General features: G+C 39.3%; 1 protein-coding gene across 2 annotated transcripts; it reads left to right on the forward strand.

Moving 5' to 3' along the window:
- Positions 1–1804: 1804 nt before the first annotated feature.
- TUSC3_1 (tumor suppressor candidate 3) lies at positions 1805–18711 on the forward strand. 2 transcript variants are annotated; one of them, XM_051208176.1, is made up of 12 exons: positions 1805–2115; positions 2159–2210; positions 3769–3951; positions 3986–4152; positions 4191–4308; positions 4340–4480; positions 4511–4651; positions 9269–9358; positions 9401–9467; positions 9551–9622; positions 14397–14487; positions 14528–18711. In XM_051208176.1, the coding sequence occupies exons 3-12, from the start codon at positions 3868–3870 to the stop codon at positions 14541–14543; spliced, it is 987 nt and encodes a 328-aa protein (XP_051066109.1). In that variant the 5' UTR covers positions 1805–2115; positions 2159–2210; positions 3769–3867; the 3' UTR covers positions 14544–18711. The 2 variants fall into 2 exon arrangements, with proteins under 2 accessions (XP_051066109.1, XP_051066110.1); XM_051208177.1 differs by lacking the exon at positions 2159–2210 and having other exon boundaries at positions 1805–2082; positions 9404–9467.
- Positions 18712–21207: the final 2496 nt, after the last annotated feature.

Here is a 21207-nt window from a genome sequence, read left to right on the forward strand (position 1 = left end):
ATAGCCGACCGGGGACTTTAGACACACGCCCTATCCCGTCGAAATCAAAACAAGTAATCGGGTAAATAGCAGTTCTATAATTCATCATAAATTTAAATGTAAATCGTTACCTAAACAAATATTACCACCCGGCTATTCAACCAATAATTGTTCAATCAATCAAATCTAAATTACAATAAATAAAGAAGTTGATAGAAGATGAGGGACAATTACCAGTCGCAACAAATGAACGTTATTCTATCCTGACTGGATAGAACACACACAAAAGGAGGAGCAAATCAATATGGCTACCGCCAAGAACAAGTGTCAAGTAAAACAACACAGATGCAGTTCAGGAAGAAACACAAACTTAGTGAATGCGTAAGAAAAACAAAGACTATAATAAAAAAATACAAGTATTAACAATTCAAATGTAATCAAAATACAACAATGTACAACTAAGGGGATCAATAGGAACAACGTACAAGTATATACATGGAGGGATTTTCACCAACACACAAAACCTTCAAGGTGGATCTTACATAGCGTACGAAGCGTTTTTGAATGGCTTGCATTAAAGTATACTGCAGATCACTGACGCAGATGATCTTTGTCGAATGATCGGGGACCTACTAGAGTTAGACGGGAACGGTGTGATCAACCAGCCGATGATAAAGTCACACCTCACGGTAAGTATCTAACATGGATTACCCTCTCGTCTTACTCGGGGACGATGGCTGCTTTGAAGACCCTATAACGTAAAAAGAGTTATTCTAGTAAGAGTGGTTGCAAGGAAGAGATTGTGACGACCACCATATTGGCCAGTCCATAGCGAGCGATTAATTGTTGCGCGTTGGTTATCTCTGAACTTGATGAGGATGGGTGAACTGTCCGGCATTCATTGACCGTACAGTTGGATGATTTAGCTAAAGTCCAGTGACACTCCAATGGACCTACAATATCAAAACAAAGACTGTCCTTAATTTAAACGGTCCTGATTTAAGGAAGAAGATAAGTCATATTAAAGGCAGAAATACCTTAAACGGTTCATCACGTGCTGAACAAAGTTCTACCCAGCACAAAATAAAGTGATAAACAGCAATAAAAATAGTTAATAGTTATAACTTTGTAGGGACAGTGAAATGTCAGCACCCATCAGTTAGTCGAACTCTGTTTCTTGTACTTACCCTTACAAATATATCTGTAATAACGTCGTTTGTGCTATACGGTCATAAAAGTAGCCATATGACGGTGGGGTAATCCACGTTCGATACTTACTGTGAGGTGTGACTTCGTCATCGGCTGGTTGGTCACACTATCCCCGTCTAACTCGAGTAGGCCCCCAATCATTCGACACAAACCATCTACATTGGCGATCTACATGTCCGGTATCTGAGATTCAATAAAAATATTTCCGCTACGGGATCAGATATCCATCTACAAGGATTACAGTAACTTCTCTAAGCAGACGGCCAAAGTTTAATACTCATGCACCGAACCACGTTGTAACCCTGATTTTAGTAAAACACGGCCCTGTCGTTCATAGTCCGGCAACGTGCAACGGTAAAATTAAGTGACAAAAGGTAAATCTTTAGACAAAGTCAAATAATAAAGGCCAAGACAAGGAAGGCTGAGGAACATAACATGTGGTTAAGAGGGACCTGAATAAAAGTTGGAACACAAGACAAGGAACAAATAAATAACAAAAACGTTTAAAAATGCTTTGGACCGATTTTCAGCGTGTTACAAAAGGTAGTAAGTTTATGTAAACGTGGTGCCTTACTTCAATCATTGAACTGGAAATATACCTTCTCCTTTGGTTCCTAAAGGATTGAAGAAAAAAATTGTAGAGTTTTATACATGCAGATCATCTATGGACCAGATGACCACTGAGGAAAACTATCTGTTCGCTGGTTCTGCCAGACAGTCCCGAAACATGTAAAGTCACTCCGTTATATAGAAAAATGATCCTTCTACACATAAAACATTGTAACATTTGAGCGCATCTATAAATCAAAGGGGAAGGACGAAAGTTTAGGGAGGTTTTTCAAGTTTGTTTGTTTTGTTTCAACTCATCAATAAAACCTACGTGATTGCCAGCTTGTAAGTGCACTTACTGTGAATCATTTTTATGTGGTTAGTTTATGTAGTTCTCTCCTAATCTAGACCGATATTTCAGTTTCAGTTGACACTCATCAGCCAATTACCTCTTATCGTTGAAATTGTTAAATGTAAGTACGTTTTCAGTTTGGTGAGTGAGTAGCGTAGGTGCGTATATACGTAGAAATTTGCTACCAGAGTAAATCTGACACTCCAGAAGTGTACGACTCGGCTTTAAAGTTAGCCGGACAACTATAGACTTACTTTCAACTCCTTGAAATGTGCGCATCGTTACGCGACTTGTTTTAAATTACATATACAACTAGGGTCGTTTTCCCCTACATGTGTCACCAGTTAAAAAAGATCTAGGGATCTTGATACACTGTGGTCTAAAACCCTATGTTGTCAGACAAAACTGCTTTGGGAACGAATCTTCCTCTGTTAACCTCAATGCCACTTTTGTTTACAAAATTGGGGCCAGGATCTATAGAGTAATAATACTGCTACCTAGCATCACTAACATCTCTAACCGGCGAGACTAATTTATGGGCGAACCAATAAGATTTAGGATAACAGATCTTGGGTTTTTGGAGCGAATTCCATCTATCCACTTAGCTAAATAGCTTTTTGGCACTTTCGTTGATGTCATTTCGTGATGAAAAACGTTAACCATTAACAGTAAATTGTAATCCTTACTCCTCCCGCCGGTTTACAACCCTCATTAAGCCCTAGTAAGTAGATAAACGTTCTCAAGGTCCCTTTGGCGTCGCTCAAACGTCGTTCATAAATTATAATCTCACCCGCTAACTGTACACTTAGTCGCGCCAAATACTTAGACACTGTCTGACACAGGAGCATGTATTTCTTCTGATTCCGCTTACTCACTTTTCTGTACTCACCATTTGGTTATACAGTAAATTTTTTTATTAGTTTCAAGCTTTAGGAACCGAATCTCGCTAATTTTAACGTAGTAATAAAATATATGTTATATAAGAGTGTACCGGTTCACCTCAGTCGAGTGGTACTTTGTTTGCGACGGGAGCATGTAGAGTAGTGTGAACGAGGAGAGCTGGAAGAAAATAAAAGAAAAGATGAGTTGACGGCTTAGCAAGTGCATATAATTCATTTACGTTTGCTAAAGAAAGCAGTAGACAACAGTCAGCAATAACAAGCCTCAGGTTGACTGTCTCCAAATTGGGACTAAGGGCAGATAGTTTAACCCATCGTAAGCAACACTCTTGATTTCACGCAAAATATCTACGAGGTGCAATGTCAACGTTGACTGGTTCACTCAAAGCTGTCGGTGCAGCATCCTTTTACCTCTTATTTACTACTGACTAAACTGGTCAAGCGAATTCCCTTGAGTGCTTAAATGGTGAACTTCATATGGTCTTGGTTACCTATAATAGTGTACCATACTAGTTTACTAACGATTCTTTTTCTTCTGTTTGCTTCATATACATGGATCTCTATCCAAAGGAATCAGTGATCCATTACTACTATACGTAAGCTTTTGCTATTCTGTTCACAGTCATTTGAACTATTTTGACTCGTCCTCAGTTTTAATTACTGTATTCACTCGGATTCGTACATCAATCATTCGTGGGTCCTTTGCGTATTTAATTACAAGTGCTTTTTTCATTTACGTGCATGTACTAAATCTTTAGTTCAAGTTTTTTTCTCTTCCAGATTCCTGTGCTTGGTGAGTAAATTGTCACTACCAAATTTACGTGTCTTCGTGCTCTTTTTTACAATTCATCCACCCTTTCCACGAGAGTCTGTCAACGGATGGACATCACATTCTCGAGGATGTTCTTCCTCTTTGTTTATTTATCCTTGCTTGCTTTTGGAAATGGAATTTCAGTTGAAGAGGTAGGGCCAAAATCTTGATGTTATTGTCGTTCAGATATTAGAAAAAAAAATTAGGAAAATGAATCAGCTTACTACCAGCCAATCATATATCAGTCTTGATACTGATCAATTTAATCTTCTAATAAAATCACAGCCCAGGAATTACTCAGTTATATTACTTCTGACTGCCTTAAGTTCTAATAGGAACTGTGCGCCCTGCAGGTTGGTATCACTTTGATATCCTCACAAGTGTTATTCAGACAAGCATTTGAAGAGTTCCAAGTTGTATCAAACTCTTGGAAGTACTCTAAGCAGCGTGATGATCGGTTGTTCTTCGCGATTGCAGACTTTGACAAGGCACCTGGTGTCTTTGAGTTTGTAAGTTATAAAAATCTAGTCACCACTTTAGCTACATCAAGAAACTGCGCCTGCGATTGTGTTTGTATCGCCTAAAGGAAATATAAAGCAATCGGACTACATGGATATTACGGTTAATGGATTTTCTGCTGAGGCGATCATGCGATGGATAACTGGAATTACCCAAATCCAGGTAAATATGTTTCGCTTTTAGATTTCTCAGATTCGTTTATTCCGACCTCCAAATTATACTGGAACCATGATACTTGCCCTTTTTATGTCCCTTGGGGCTGCGGTTTTGTACTTCCGTCGAATCAACTTGGACTGTCTATATAATCGTTCATTATGGAGTGCAATATCGTTGGTAAGCAATAGATTTTTGTCAGTTGTAAAGTTGGTAAAATAGAGTAATACCTCAATCCAGATTGTTTTGGGTATTCGACAGTTTAACCGTTAAGGATTCGTGAGATTAACTATCTTCTGAAGCTTATAGAATTCGATAGCGTAGTTAATTTTTGTAGGATACTTATTCTCATGTTAGTAATTTTGCCTTAAGTACCCTCAATAACGTGATGTTTTTTATGCATTTTATGTTGCAAGATGCTGTTAATAGTCATAAGAACCATTCCCTTCAAATGACTAGTTTGTCCTTTAAATACTCGCATATTTTGATTTAAAAGTGTCAAGAAAGTAATGGAATACCGTTAAAACAGTTAGCTATTTGCATACTAAAATATAACAACCAGAATAAATAATTTTTATGGTGAAAACAAAAGTTGATGTTTATTACAAACGTTCCACTCAACTGTTTCATTCTCCTGATATCCATCTTTGTGTGCAAAATACTTATGAAATTTAGTCATTTTTGAACTCATAACTCAGTTTCTCTGAGCTTTATTATTATTAGTGGGTTTATTTAATATTATACTTTAGATACGATATGAAATTCTCAGCACAAAGTGTTTCAGCAAGTTTCTTACACAAAAAAAACAAAGACAAACAACTGCGAACATGTGTACATAGTCAGTCAGTCAGTCAGCTACAACGTAGGACCAAGCACATATATGCATCGGTCCAAGTTGCCATACCTCATTAACACAACAAGATAAACACCGGATTCATAAAAGCAGTTAATTCAGTGGTGGTAATATATAAAAGAAAGATTGCATATAGAGATATAGTACAAGAAGAAAGAATTGGTTCGTAGAAAGAAAGGTATGAAGTGATTTTAATCTCTTAGTTTAAGGGAAGACAGAAAGTGTATACACCGACGCCATTGTGGTCGATTCTGAGCCATGTCACCAAGTCTCCAACCATTGGTTACGATAGTCACGCGGACCCCAACCAAGTAGTCTGCATCTACCAACATGGCTGAGACTAGAAGTTAGTGACTTCAAGCACTGATGCCACGTTTCGATTTGGCCGCCCCTAACTTTCTTCCAACCATCTCCAATACCGGATAGCATTGCACGTCGTGGTAATCGGTGTTCAGGCATACGTAACACGTGGCCCAACCATCTCAGTCGATGAAGATTCATAACCTCATCAAATGATTTACCATCATTTCCTAATACTTTGTGTCTAACCTCACTATTACTTACCCGGTGATCCCAGCAGACGCCAGCGATATTTCTAAGGCATCTGTGGTCAAATATTAGTAGCTTACAAGTATCTTCCCTTAATGGCCACGTTTCGTATCCGTAAATTAAAACAGAACGGACTGCCGCGCAGTATACTCGTCCTTTTATTGATAGACGGATATCTCGCCTTTTTCATAGGTGGTGATACTTGAGGAGGGAGCCTAAAGAGGAAGTTTAGTGTTGAAAGTCGACGTAGGAGGAATAATAGGGACTGAAGAAAGAGGTTGATTATGAATGTAGTATTCTTGAGTGCTCTTAGAGGTATGAGGGCGGTTATCACTTCCCGGTTGCCCACACCGTGGAAGGGTTCTGCTGGAGGTACCTGAAAAGGAAATTGGATTAGAGGTGGTCTTAATGACCTGAGGGCGTGACCGCAGTGCCCAAGGGACAACTGCTTGAGGTCAGTCACACATGACACTTTTGTGAGTAATCTTCGTGTTGGCTCCGTACGTGTTGAAACCTTGCCGCCGGAGACGGATATCCGTGGGATAAGGTGAGGTGTGCATTTTTAGGGTGAACCTTTTCTAACCCCAACCCTCCTTATGGGAACGTAGCATCGCTGTCATGCTGGTTTTCCAAGGGAAACACCTTACCGCCGTCACACCTCCGTATAGTCAGCAGTACGACTTCGCCTTCGAACCTTGGGTTTGTTGCTTTTAGTCTTACCGCTCTTCAACCGACCTGCCTGGCATGGTGGGGCCCTGAGGAACGATGATTTCAGCCAATATAGCTCGGTTGCTTCATCACGATAGACAAGTCCAACAACCACGTCAAGTTGACAACAACGTTCAGGGTGTACATAAGCTACCTGGAATTAAGTAAAATGTTTTTATAAAGAAGATTTGAATCCGTACTAGTTTGTAATTAGAATTTTATTAAAGAAAACTAGTTATTGACCAGGTCAGCTCTAACAACCTGTTCTTCACATAGTATATTTACTAGATTATGCTATTGTATGTATTTGTCCCTTCATGGAATGAGTGAAAACATTCGTATTCCTCGTACAAGTGCGATATGAAGCAATCAGAGAATCGTAAATTTCTTTTCGAAAGTGAGTGGGGAAAAGGATTGTTATATGTCAGTTGATTACGACTCACTGAGTAGGATATTAGATCTTTCACAGCTCAGTAGATTAAGATGTCAAGCACGCCTCACAACTAAAAACTAGCAATCATAATGTAATGCTATGTGTTTTTTATAGACAGCCGTATGCATTTTTCGAAAAAAACATATTGTGCTTGCATCCTTATGTATTCTTCAATAATAACAATGATAGCATTATCTTTATAATAATTTGTCATCATCATTGTTATTAATTTCCTTCCAAAAGTGTTATTTCATTTATATGATATGGTGGTTGATTAAGGTTTTGAGCATAATGACTAAGATTGGCTTTTAATCAAGATCGCGTCTTTATTGTTATTCCTTCTAATCTTCGATTGTTACGCACCAAACGTATTGATCGACTTGGGTTGCTTCATTACTTTAAGTGAGACTTCAAAACTTTTAATAGAGGTCGTTCATAAATTGTCCATCATAATTTCGAGATATATCTTTATACGTCAAGGAGACTAATTGAATAACACCACATGTCCCCATTCTTTTAACGATAGTAAGAATAGGTGCAATTGCTTAATTTCACAATTAATCTTTCTCGAGATAACTTGAAAATAAATGTGGTGGCATGATGAATATTACATAAAGATGTTGACTTACAGTATTTATGTACATAGTTTCACTATCCCATAGACAACTCAGATCAGTTAATTGGTTTGTTGTTGGAATTATCAAATACAACAAGAGTTACAGAAAAGTGGACTATTTTTATTGATGTGTCGTATGTATCTTATCAATTTCCCCTCGCTTCGCTAATGTTGAGTCACAACTTGATGGATAACTGTGCCATATTCCATAGCTTTTGTAACCAAATTCATTTTTCAAAATTGACAGAGTCCTATTCCATGAGAAGTTATTGGAAACACTCAAGGTTACCAAATATATGATTATTTCTGTAAGTATTAATGTGGGCAAAATGTAAAAGATGAACCCACTCGTTATGCATAGAAAACCAATTTACTCCATAAAGAATGCCACTTCAACCTAAATCTAGCTGTGAAATTATTTGTCTAACTCAAAAACTATCAACTAAACTTCCGTTTACTCCTCAGTCTACGAGCTAAAATCGAAATTCTATGGACGAAACCGCCTGTGTTTCTAATCGTACTCTATGATATCTTAATCAGTTTTGTTTTGCATTTTTATGTATCTTTACAATGCAATTTTTTTGTACGATTCATATTCTCTACCAATAACATTAATATCTAAGACATTTTCATACATTTCAAATAATTTCAATTATACAAACGGCTTGCGATTCTAGATTACGCTGTACTTGTACATAAAGTTTTACACTTAAAAAATCCCCATAACATATTCGAAAATTAAGACTGTGTTTTTACTAATTTTATTGTACAAACACAATATTTCAAGTGGGAGTTGTATGAAGACTATTAGACAACTATAATTACTACGTCCTCTAAACAATAGACTATTAAAAAATACGTAACTTCATGTTTCCTTCGTATATCCATATATGTTAGTGGCATCGTCTAGGCGAAAGTAATACATCTCATTTACGCTTAGATTGACAGAATATCAAGTTTCAGAAGCAAGTTATCGAGCAGTTTGAAACTGAGTTATTTCCAGAATGATCAGTCATTTACAAGCAGGAAATGCTTGAAAAAAGTATCTGCTGTCTTTTTTTCCGTAACGACAATGAGTATTTCTGGTTTATTTTGATGTTTAGTTTTATCAATACTAATGACAAAAGCAAACAGTATGAGCTTCCGAATTCGTATATAAGAGATATGCTAAAAAAACAATGCCTTCGGTTTGTTTCATCACCAACAAGAAGAAATTGTGCCCACAGAAGACTTCTGTAACAATCATTGTTGATGTATATTTGTCATTCGATGATAATAGGTCTCACGTTAGTTAAATAGGTATGTCGCTCGAATGGTATATTTAAGAGATGTAAGTATGTTAAACATCCTTTCCGCATTTTTAGTTCTTTTTTATTAATTAATATTATTATTAGTATCAGTTTGTCTTGTTTTCTTAATTTCCTATCGTCGTATTTTTTTCAAAGTAACGGCACCATGAACCAGTAAACTATTTTCTCATAGCTCCCTATTTTTTATTATTTACTTGTAATCCTAGTTCAAGCCTAAATTTTAGAAATAATACAATAGCTATCAGTTTGTTCGTTAGTGGTTTGAGTGTAAGTTATTCTTAATGACCAGTATGTACAGTGTCACTTAATGAGCACTTTTTTATTGTAGGGTGTTATTTTCTGTTCTATTTCTGGGCAAGTGTACAATCATATTCGTGGACCCCCGCTTTTTCATGCGCCACCTCCTAACGGAGAAATTGTAAGATGTGTTTTTTCTTTATTCAGCCTAATTATACACTAGAAGGCCTTTATATACGATGGTTCTGACTATCAATTTGTTGCAGAGACTTTTATTGTGATGATTCTATGTATCCTTGACTAGTTTGATGTTTTTTTTCTGTTGTATGATATTTGTTTGCGCGCTTAACCTTAATTTGTGACTTATAATAAGATATTGGTTGCTCAGGGGGAATTCTTCTGATGACTGAGGTTAGTTCAACTACTGATCCAACAAAACGAAAAGGTAAGTTGTGTGGTTCGTTTATGTTCTATAAAACATACAAATGTCTTTTTCTTTACGCACAGTTTACTTTTACTACAAACTCTATTGAAATGATTTCTATTCTGACACATCCTTTGGTGATCTAATTTTTGGGATACTCCTAGATTCTGGATATTCAAATCTAACGTAATGCATTTACTATATTCTTAAACTGCTCCATGCTAATAACTTCTGTATAATACAGTAGCGAATTTGGAGCTGGTAATTTAGCAGTTAAGACACAACCTTCACTAACGGGTCACAGGTTTAAACCACGGCTTGAGAAGCCGAATAGTTTCACTAGCTATCGCAGATAGCGATGAGGTTTTTTGTCAATATAGTCTGCATGTTTGTAGTGAACAATCGAATGTATTTGCCCACGAAATTACAGAATATCACTAAAATCTGAGAACCATACAGTAAATACTGAATTTGCAAAATATCAGTCCATCGTCTCATATTTCATTGTTCCTTCATTTTCTTACCAATTGTTTTCCGTTCAGCGTTCCTTCCTTCTCGATCCACTAAAATACATTCTATTTCTGACTACTGTTATATACTATTTATGTCAGTCAGTCAGCTACAACGTAGGACCAGGCACATGTGTGCATCGGTCCAGGTTGCCATACCGCATCAGCACAACAAGATAAACACCGGATTCATAGCAGTGGCTGGGTCAAAGGTGGTAATATATAAAAGAAAGATTGCATATAGAGATATAGTACAAGAAGAAAGAATTGGTTCGTAGAAAGAAAGATATGAAGTGATTTTAATCTCTTAGTTTAAGGGAAGACAGAAAGTGTATACACCGACGCCATTGTGATCGATTCTGAGCCATGTCACCAAGTCTCCAACCATTGGTTACGATAGTCACGCGGACCCCAACCAAGTAGTCTGCATCTACCAACATGGCTGAGACTAGAAGTTAGTGACTTCAAGCACTGATGCCACGTTTCGATTTGGCCGCCCCTAACTTTCTTCCAACCATCTCCAATACCGGATAGCATTGCACGTCGTGGTAATCGGTGTTCAGGCATACGTAACACGTGGCCCAACCATCTCAGTCGATGAAGATTCATAACCTCATCAAATGATTTACCATCATTTCCTAATACTTTGTGTCTAACCTCACTATTACTTACCCGGTGATCCCAGCAGACGCCAGCGATATTTCTAAGGCATCTGTGGTCAAATATTAGTAGCTTACAAGTATCTTCCCTTAATGGCCACGTTTCGTATCCGTAAATTAAAACAGAACGGACTGCCGCGCAGTATACTCGTCCTTTTATTGATAGACGGATATCTCGCCTTCGCCATAGGTGACGCAAGTTGGCAAAAGCCAAACGAGCTTTTCGAATCCGTGCTGAGATTTCGTCAGACACCAACCCATTAGGGCTGATCAGACTTCCAAGATAAGTGAAGTTGTCAACGCGTTGACAACTCTACTCCCTATCCTTAGTTCAGGTGTTGACCCAGACCAGTCCTGAAGCAACAACTTGCATTTAGAGGGAGAGAAGCGCATTCCAAACATTCTGGCATTGTTGCTTAGTGTTAACAAAAGACTCTGCATTTTATCAGCGTCTTCACCAAACAGGACTATGTCATCTGCATATTCTAAGTCCATAAGTGAACCTCCTGGAAGGAGAATAATGCCTGAGAATTCAATCGACGAGATCGTTATTTCTATCAGTAGGTCTATGATGAAGTTAAACAAAAATGGAGAAAGTGGACAGCCTTGATGGACACCACTTGAGGTTGCAGAAGCAGATGTCAGTTCACCATAAGCTCTGACTCGACTAGTAGCATTCGAGTAAAGAGCCTTCATAAGGTTTATGCACTTCTGAGGTACGCCTTTCAATGACAGACACTTCCACAGAATCTCGCGGTCTACCGAGTCAAATGCTGCTTTTAAGTCAAGAAAGACCACCATTGTCGGCCGCCAATAGGTATGCCTGTGTTCTAGAACCTGACGAATGGTGAATCTGTGGCCGATGCAGCCACGAACAGTTCTGAAGCCAGCTTGATTCTCTCGTCTTTGCAGTTCACGAGTCTTAGGCGTCCGATAATTATCGAGGCTAGTATTTCAGATACTATATCAGTTAAACTAATCTCTCTATGGTTGTCACAGGATGATTTTAACCCTCTCTTACATATTGGGACGATAAGTGATTGCGACCAGTCAGATGGGACAACGTCCAACTCCCAGATTTTAGCTAAAATATTAGTCAACCTAATCTCTAGAACTGGATGACCATACTTAAAGACTTCTGGAGCCAATCCATCTGGACCAGCTGCCCTTCCTCGTTTCAGATTAACTATAGCCTTTTGAACTTCTGCTAGAGTCGGGGGACCTACTTCAATGTTCCATTCACACTGTCTGGTAATGGAGGGTAGTTGTAGAGTCGCTGAAGGCCAGCTGAACTGTTCTCTGAAATGTTCCGCCCATCGTTCTACACATCTGGACTGGGAGCAGATGAGAGTATAGTCCTTTTCCGAAATAATGTCACTTACACTTGACTTATTAATTCCAGTTTCTTTTATTAGTCTGTAGAGCTGTCTTGTGTTCCTTATAATCGCCGCCTTTTCCATCTCCTATGCTTTCGTTGCCCACCACTGCTCACAGTCGTTCCTTAGACTTTTGCTTAACCTAGATCTGATTTGTTGTCGCTCTTCATCGTGTTCAGAGCCTGATGGGATGAGTTTGCGAGAATCCATCAGTGCAATAGACCTTGAAGAAATCCACTGGTTCCTTGTAACTCTGTGGTTTAAGTCACTAATAGATGTCACTGCTGTTTCCACAGCTGTTTGTATAGCTTTCCAAGCAACATCTGGGTCAGCCTCGTTTTCAGAACTACCTAATTGTGACCTCAGTTGTTCCTGGAACCTACTTTTGGTTTTCTCGTTACTCAACTCAGTTCTAATGGGTCTTTTTAGTGTGGCTTTTTTGCGTCCAGTGAGGCGCAAGCAGATGCGTGCCCGTATTAGGGCATGGTCGGAGTCCAAGCAGGTACTCCAGAATGAGCGACAATCTCCTATCGATCCTCTCCAACGATGACTGATGGCAATATGGTCTATTTGAACCCATCGTTGGTTTGGTGTAGGGAGTCGCCATGTTAGACGATGTCTCTCCTTATGCTTAAAATTTGTGTTTGCTAAAAATAAACGATTGTGTGACCACAATTGCAGCAGAAGATCACCATTATCTGTTCGCTGTGCCGGAATACTAAAATACCCACCGAAATGCCTTTCTGTTTGGCCTAAACTACCTATCTGAGCATTGAAGTCACCTGCTGCAAGTACTATGTCTGAGCGTTTAGCTTTTTGAAGAAGTTCAGAGAGCTTTCTGTAAAACTCATCTTTCACTTCATCCGAGCTGCAGTCAGTGGGAGCGTAGGCAGAAACGACAAAAAGGCAACGACGTGTGTCCCTATCCTTCCGAGTTCTCACGGAGCCGTTTAGCCGAACAGCACATAGACGACTGTTGACGGGGATCCACTCTAGCAGTGCTTGTTCCGCCCTCATGCTTAGTGCTATGCCTACACCTGCCAGTCCACGAGAACTGGCTATCGGGTCACTAGATACACGGAGGGTGTATCTCGTTGGCTCTCCGTTTTGCCGAGGTGAGGTCAAGTGAATGACCACACTGGAATCCTGTATGCGTGTTTCGGAGACACAGTATACATCAATGGAAAGAGACTCTAGGGTTTTAGCCAAGGAAGCCTGCTGACCGATTTGACATAGGGTGGGTACGTTGAAGGCTCCAATGTGTGGTGTGGAGCGAGGTTTCAGTAGACCTGGGACAGTGTTTTGAGCACTAGAATCGTTGGCTATGGTGACACTTGAGGAGGAAGCCGAAAGAGGAAGTTTAGAGTTGAAAGTCGATGTAGGAGGAATAATAGGAATTGAAGAGGAAGGTTGATTATGAATACAGTGGTCTTGAGTGCTGTTAGAGGTTTGAGGGCGGTTATCACTTCCCGGTTGCTCACACCGTGGAAGGGTTCTTCTGGAGGTACCTGAAAAGGAAATTGGATTAGAGGTGGTCTTAATGACCTGAGGGCGTGACCGCAGAGCCCAGCGGACAACTGCTTGAGGCCGGTCGCGCACGGCCTTTTCGTGGGAGGTTTTTGACGTGTTAGCTCCGTTCTTCAAAGGGCCTTACCGCCGGAGACGGAAATCCGTGAGGTAAGGTGAGGTGTGCATTTTTAGGGTCGACCTTTTCTAACCCCACCCCTCCTTGTGGGAAGGCAGCATCGCTGTCATGCTGGTTGTCTGAAGGAAACACCTTACTGCTATCACACCCCTGTACAGTCAGCAGTACGACTTCGCCTTCGGACCTTGGGTTTGTTACTTTTAGTCTTACCGCTCTCCAACCGACCTGTCTGACATGGTAGGACCTTGAGGAACGGTTGTTCCAGCCAATATAGCTCGGTTGCTTCATCACGATAGACAAGCCCGACCACCACGTCAAGGTAGCAACAACGGTCGGGATAAGTAGCCCATACCACATGTTGATGATTTGTTTGTTCGAAGTCTGCAAATTTTTGCAATTCTTCCGCCGACTAACTTCACTAACACCATAAAACAAAAGTGTATATTACCAAGCTATCACGGGTATAGAGAAGTATTGGTTGTATCTAAGAATTTTGCTGAAATTCTTTGTTCAAGTATATACCTTGATTTACATTTTTTCTAACACCTATTGTAATTTTTTGTTAAGTTTCACCTGCTTATTTATTTATTTTTAACCATTTTACAGTTTACACAATATCAGGAATAGCCCTGTTTATCATATCTATCCACTTTATACTGTCAGTCTTTCGAAGGAAATATCACGGCTATCCATATGGGTAAATTATCTTTTGCCTTATATAAACATTTCTTTAATAGATTATTTTTCAGATAAATATTACCGACAACATGGACGTGTGATAACTATGCTTATTTGTTTCATTTTTTAATGATTTTAACGAAGAACCTTTTTTGTATTGTATGTTATGCATAGTCATATATCATTTGGAATAAAAGTGTTATTATTTTGCGTGTGCAGGAATCACAGTGTTTACTGCCTTTTATAAGGTCAGTGTTCTTAAGATGCTTTTGGATAAACCTGGCTTCAATGGTGTGATGTTTGTAAGCTATCTGTTAGTCGATTATGAATAATTAGTATTTTGTTAAAGCTTTAATTGATTAGGATGCCTACAGAATATTATTATTATTATTTAAACACGTAAACATTGGTACAAGGAGGCACCGAATACATATGCGCCACACTTCATCATTCGATTTGTGTTAGAGCTGGGATACTGCTCGGGATCCCAAACTGAAGCAGGTGGTTTCCTTAGTGGGCCACGCCCTGACCCTTTGACTTAGGGGTTCAATCCATAAGGCAGTGAGGCAACGCTAGGAGATGCAGTCCGTTTGTAGCTAGTGGCCATCAGTAGGTCCATATGCCATTCGTTCCTTCAGGATCCAGGACTCTATGTGCACCATTGGTTTGAAATCAAGGTTTTACAACTCTCCTAGGTGGACCCTTTGTATCCACCAACCCTGTTAAAGCGCCGGACATTCGCTTTTCGACCTCTCAATTTCATAAACAACACGCCCTCCGCAAGAATTGGCATACAGAATATTATGTGGTCTTAAAGATGAGCTCCTTTTATATACATAACTCTAATAATGTATATATTTATGTAATGATAATAATTGGAAGACATTGATAAATGAATGTCTGGAATATCCTAATCTTTACTACTGACAGTAACTTATCTAGAAAATGATACTGAACATGGTTGAGATATTGGTCAAAACTTTATTTCGTCGTCAGATAGTTCATATAGATTCGAAATTTCAAAGGGTTTTAGCCTCTATCCGTTTCTTACTTAGCGTAATGTATCGATTATGATCTCTCAAGTATGTAGAGCTGCTCACAAATTCAACTAGCTTTTCGGATAGGAATCGACTACAAATCTTAGGTTTTATTATTATTTTTCTATCTAGAGGACCATTTATTTTCGAACACAGGTTTATCATGATGTGATTACGTACAAAGTGTGATTAGTTTAGCACCTTTCAAAGAAATTGGTTTAGCAATAGTCTGCAAATCAGCAGTCAATGAATATTTTAATGTTTTCTCAATGGGAATTAACACTACTTGCAAATTGCTATCACAGATAGTGACTATTACATTTCACCTTGCTAGATTATATGATATAGCTATTTCGTAGTGCCGTAAATCGTATAGGCGTAAGTTCGTGATTAAAGACAATGAGACGAAAGCTCTGAACCCAAGTTTTGTACTAGTTGGTATTTGTCAGCAACCAGCATTTAAAATCTTATGGGTTACGTAGACTAGTTACCACATTGTAACTCCATTAGTAGAATTCGGTATTCACTAAGAGCTAATAAATTACTCGGTGATCAACCATGACATACTTAGGGCTTGAGTGAGTGTACATTTCGAGGATCTCCAGATTGTAAATTAACGGTGTTAATTCTCTATGCTGTAAAAGATCGCTTCAACGTTATAAAACTTCTATATGAAAAAAATGTTTACAACATCACGTAAAGTTGATTTTATGGCATAAAATTGCGTCTGAAATGAGTTATATTTTTATAATTTATCACTGACTGATAGCTAAAAATACTAGAAAAGTGGCAAATAGGGATGTAAACTTATCTACCCTTTTTGTGTATTGATAAATTACGAAAACGTTACTAAAATTTTTTCACTTTAAAGATTCATTCTTTGGAATAGACATTCCGTTTAGCAGAGATGTGAGGAACTAGGGATATTACGTAATAGGACGGTCAGATGATAATGTTTTGATTTTAAGAATATTCAATTGAGGTATAACATGCACTCGTAGAGATACATATTTTTAAGATGAAACAACTCAGGATTATTATTTGCGTAGGATTGTCTAACATCGATCTGTGGTGAAAACCACCTTTACTGATGAAACTAGTTTTCTTCAGTCTTACAGAAATGGTTACTTGGTTAGATCATAGTAAAACAATAAACATTTTAATATGAGGTCCTAACATAACACTTTGTGTGCGAAAATGAAACTTTTTGAAACGCACGACGAAATCCTGAGAAGAGTTTGTCATTATCATATGAAGGTGGCTTTCTCCATAATCAATATCTGTTAGTGAACCACTAAAAATTTAAGACCACTGGACGTCTGTTGCGCCCTCGTGTTTGACCCGACGTTAATTAAAACGGGAACAAACCTAGGGTTTTCTTGCCTGGTAACTAGCACAAAACCTGTAGATCACTTAGTTTGAATCCAGTGGTATATAATTTCAACCTTAATCAGTTTACTATGTAGCCCGATTATCACCCAACTCTCCCGAACATGGTTGAGGACCATTTGTCACGGTTTCTTACTAAAACTTCCTTCTGGTAGCCGATCGCCAATGAGCACGTTATAGATAGCTCAAAATGAATACTATACGTTCGAAAAAGAAAAAAGATATTGATTTACTAGTACATTAGTCCAAGTTATTGGTTAATGAGATGTTTGATTTCGATTATTAATTACCCCCCTAGTATCTTGGAATAATAGCCTCGTTGAATAGACGAAGTGTTTGAAAATGACTAGTCTCGTAATTTACTACAATCTTATCATTTATTTCAGTCGATCAGTCAGTATCTGTTAAATAAAACTCGGTCATTCAATCAGCGTAGTCTTTATTGTTTGGTTTGTCAAAAGCAGCTTATCATCACGTGGTCTTCGGGAGTACAGCAAGTCAGTCAGTAACAACGTGAAACTTCGCACGTACGTACATCAGTTCGAGTTGCCATACCACATTAGCACAGAGATGCAGTTATCTATTCAAATCCCGTAGTGGTAGATGTAGTAAGAATGTAAGCAGTAATCGGAAAGATTAAGGTTTGAAGATGTTATTCAAGGGGTATAATTCAGTGAAACAAATTTAGAAAGAGAAAAAAACGGACATGAAGAATTCAGAAGACTAGAATTTGGGAGAACACAAAGAGTGGATGCACCTGCGCCACTGCAAACGATTTTGAACCATGTCATTCAGGGTCTCTAACCATCGGTTGCTATCGTCTCGCGTGTCCCAACCAGATCAGTCAGGTACAACGTAGGACCAGGCACATATATTCGTTGATCCAAGTTGCCATACCGCATTAACACAACAAGATAAACACCGGATTCATAAAAGCAGTTAATTCAGTGGTGGTAATATATAAAAGAAAGATTGCATATAGAGATATAGTACAAGAAGAAAGAATTGGTTCGTAGAAAGAAAGATATGAAGTGATTTTAATCTCTTAGTTTAAGGGAAGACAGAAAGTGTATACACCGACGCCATTGTGGTCGATTCTGAGCCATGTCACCAAGTCTCCAACCATTGGTTACGATAGTCACGCGGACCCCAACCAAGTAGTCTGCATCTACCAACATGGCTGAGACTAGAAGTTAGTGACTTCAAGCACTGATGCCACGTTTCGATTTGGCCGCCCCTAACTTTCTTCCAACCATCTCCAATACCGGATAGCATTGCACGTCGTGGTAATCGGTGTTCAGGCATACGTAACACGTGGCCCAACCATCTCAGTCGATGAAGATTCATAACCTCATCAACCGATTTACCATCATTTCCTAATACCCTGCGTCTAACCTCACTGTTACTTCCAAACATTCTGGCATTGTTGCTTAGTGTTAACAAAAGACTCTGCATTTTATCAGCGTCTTCACCAAACAGGACTATGTCATCTGCATATTCTAAGTCCATAAGTGAACCTCCTGGAAGGAGAATAATGCCTGAGAATTCAATCGACGAGATCGTTATTTCTATCAGTAGGTCTATGGTTTAGGCTTCATTACTTTAGAAACCTGGTTCAAGAAATGTGAAGATTTGTTCAGGGTCGACCTCAAAAAACTTGGTGACGCCGCTAAGGTCAGAATACACTTACGAATACTTGAAACGGCTTAACATGAACGGTACAGTAACTATCCTCCCAAGAAATTTTTCTTTCGATGCAACGATTGAAATTTTGTCGCAAGTCTTTGCTGAACAGTCATCCTTGTTTAATATTCGTTATCAATATCTCCAGATAACAAAAGCAGGTGAAGATGATTGGGTGGAGCATGCCGTGTTAGTAAACGGTGACTTTTTGCACTTCAGACTATAACCAATGACAGAAGGTCAGTTTAAGTGTCTCGTCTTTGTGTGCAGCCTCCAATCTCCCGAATATGCTGATATTAGAACCAGAATTTTGAGTAAAATTGAACAATATCCGAACATAACACTACTGGAAGTAACCAAAGAGTGTCAGAGATTGGTAAACTTAAAAAATTGCACTTCCATGGTCGAAAATAATGGCCAGTTGCCATAAGTTCATGCTGTAAGCGGAAAGAAAGATTCCTTCACTTTACTTCTTTTCCTTACGCTTGTTAATCCTCGTGAAGGAGCATAGGCCGCTCACCAGCATTCTCCATCCAACCCTGTCCTGGGCAATCCTTTCTAGCTCCGTCCAGTTGTAATTCATCGTTTTCATATCTGCTTCTATTATCCGACGCAATGTGTTCTTTGGCCTTCCTCTTTTTCGCTTCCCTTCAGGATTCCAAGTTAGGGCTTGCCTCGTGATGCAGTTTGACGATTTGCGTAATGTATGTCCTATCCATTTCCATTGTCTTTTCCTAATTTCTTCAGCTGGAAGTTGGTTTGTTCTCTCCCACAGAAGGCTATTGCTGATGGTATCCGGCCAATGGATGTTGAGTATCTTGCGTAGACAGTTATTTATAAATAATTGTACTTTCTTGATTGTGGTTGTTGTAGTTCTACAAGTTTCAGCTCCGTAGAGTAGAACTGCCTTGACGTTCGTATTGAAGATTCTCACTTTGATATTAGTTGAAAGTTGTTTTGAGTTCCATATGTTCTTCAATTGTAGGAATGCGGCCCTTGCTTTGCCAATCCTTGACTTTACGTCTGCATCTGAACCTCCTTGTTCATCGATGATGCTTCCCAGGTATGTGAAGGATTCTACATCTTCCAGAGTTTCGCCATCAAGAGTGATTGGATTGCTGTTCTCCGTGTTGAATTTGAGGACCTTGAATTTCCCCTTGTGTATGCTGAGTCCTACTGATGCAGAGACTGCTGCTACATTGGCTGTCTTTATCTGCATCTGTTCGTGTGTACGCGATAGGAGGGCTAGGTGATCTGCGAAGTCCAAATCGTCTAATTGATTCTGAGTTGTCCATTGTATTCCGTGTTTTCCCTCAGATGTCGAGGTCTTCATAATCCAGTCGACCACCAGAAAAATTAGGAAGGCAGAGAGTAGACATCCTTGTCTGACTCCAGTCCTTACTTGGAATGCACCAGTCAACTGTCCTCCATGCAAGACCTTGTACTGTAGTCCGTCGTATGAGTTCCAGATGATATTGACAATCTTCTCAGGAACTCCGTAGTGCCGAAGAAGTTTCCATAACGTCCTCCTATCCACACTCAAATGCATTTTCATAATCAATGAAGTTGATGTATAGTGACGAGTTCCACTCAACTGATTGTTCGACGATGATCCGTAGTGTTGCAATTTGGTCTGTGCACGACCGATCCTTACGGAATCCAGCTTGTTGATCTCGAAGTTGGGCGTCTACTGCGTCTTTCATCCGGTTCAGCAACACGCTGTTAAAGACTTTCCCTGGTATTGACAGTAGTGTGATGCCTCTGTAGTTCTCTCATGTGCTCAGATCTCCTTTCTTTGGAATCTTGATGAGGTGTCCTTCTTTCCAGTCCATCGGCACTTGTTCCTCCTCCCAAATCTTTTTGAATAGAAGGTGAAGCATGTTTGCAGTTAATTCACTGTCTGACCTCAGTACTTCAGTTGGTATGTTGTCGGGTCTTGCTGCATTACCGCTCTTGATTTGTCTGATTGTCATTCTGATTTCTTCCGTCGTCGGTGGATTGACATCCATAGGAAGGTCTGTGTGTGCTGCTTCAATTTCCGGTGGGTCAGTTGGAGCCGGCTCATTCAGGAGTTCCTCGAATTATTCTACCCATCTGTTCCGCGGTCGTTGAATTTCAGTGATTGGCTTGCCTTCTTTGTCTTTGACCGGTCTCTCTGGTTTGCTGTATTTCCCTGATAGTTTCTTCTTTGTATCGTAAAGCTGTTTCATATTTCCTTCCCTTGCAGCTTTTTTCGACGTCGTTGCTAGTTCTTCCATGTATTTCTTCTTGTCGGCTCTAATGCTCTTCTTCACTTGCTTGTTTGCTTCTATGTATATAGCTTGTGCCTTGACTTTGTCTGCTCTTGTTCGGCTGGCATTGATTGCTGCTTTCTTGTTCCGCATTGCTTGAATCTTATCCAGTGTTTCGACAGTGATCCACTCCTTGTGATGGTGCTTCTTGTGGCCCAGAACCTCATGGCATTTTGAAATGATTGCTTCTTTGATCTTTCAAGTGCTCTCCATAGTAGTTCCTTCTCCGCTGAGTAAATCATGAAAAACCTGGAACTTATTGCTGAGGACTATCTTGAATTCGTTGAGTTTGTCAGTATCCCGAAGAAAGTCCGTATATAACTTTTGTGATATTGTCCG

Source organism: Schistosoma haematobium, chromosome 4 (assembly GCF_000699445.3).
Source record: "Schistosoma haematobium chromosome 4, whole genome shotgun sequence".
In the NCBI taxonomy this organism is placed as follows: Eukaryota; Metazoa; Platyhelminthes; class Trematoda; order Strigeidida; family Schistosomatidae; genus Schistosoma; species Schistosoma haematobium.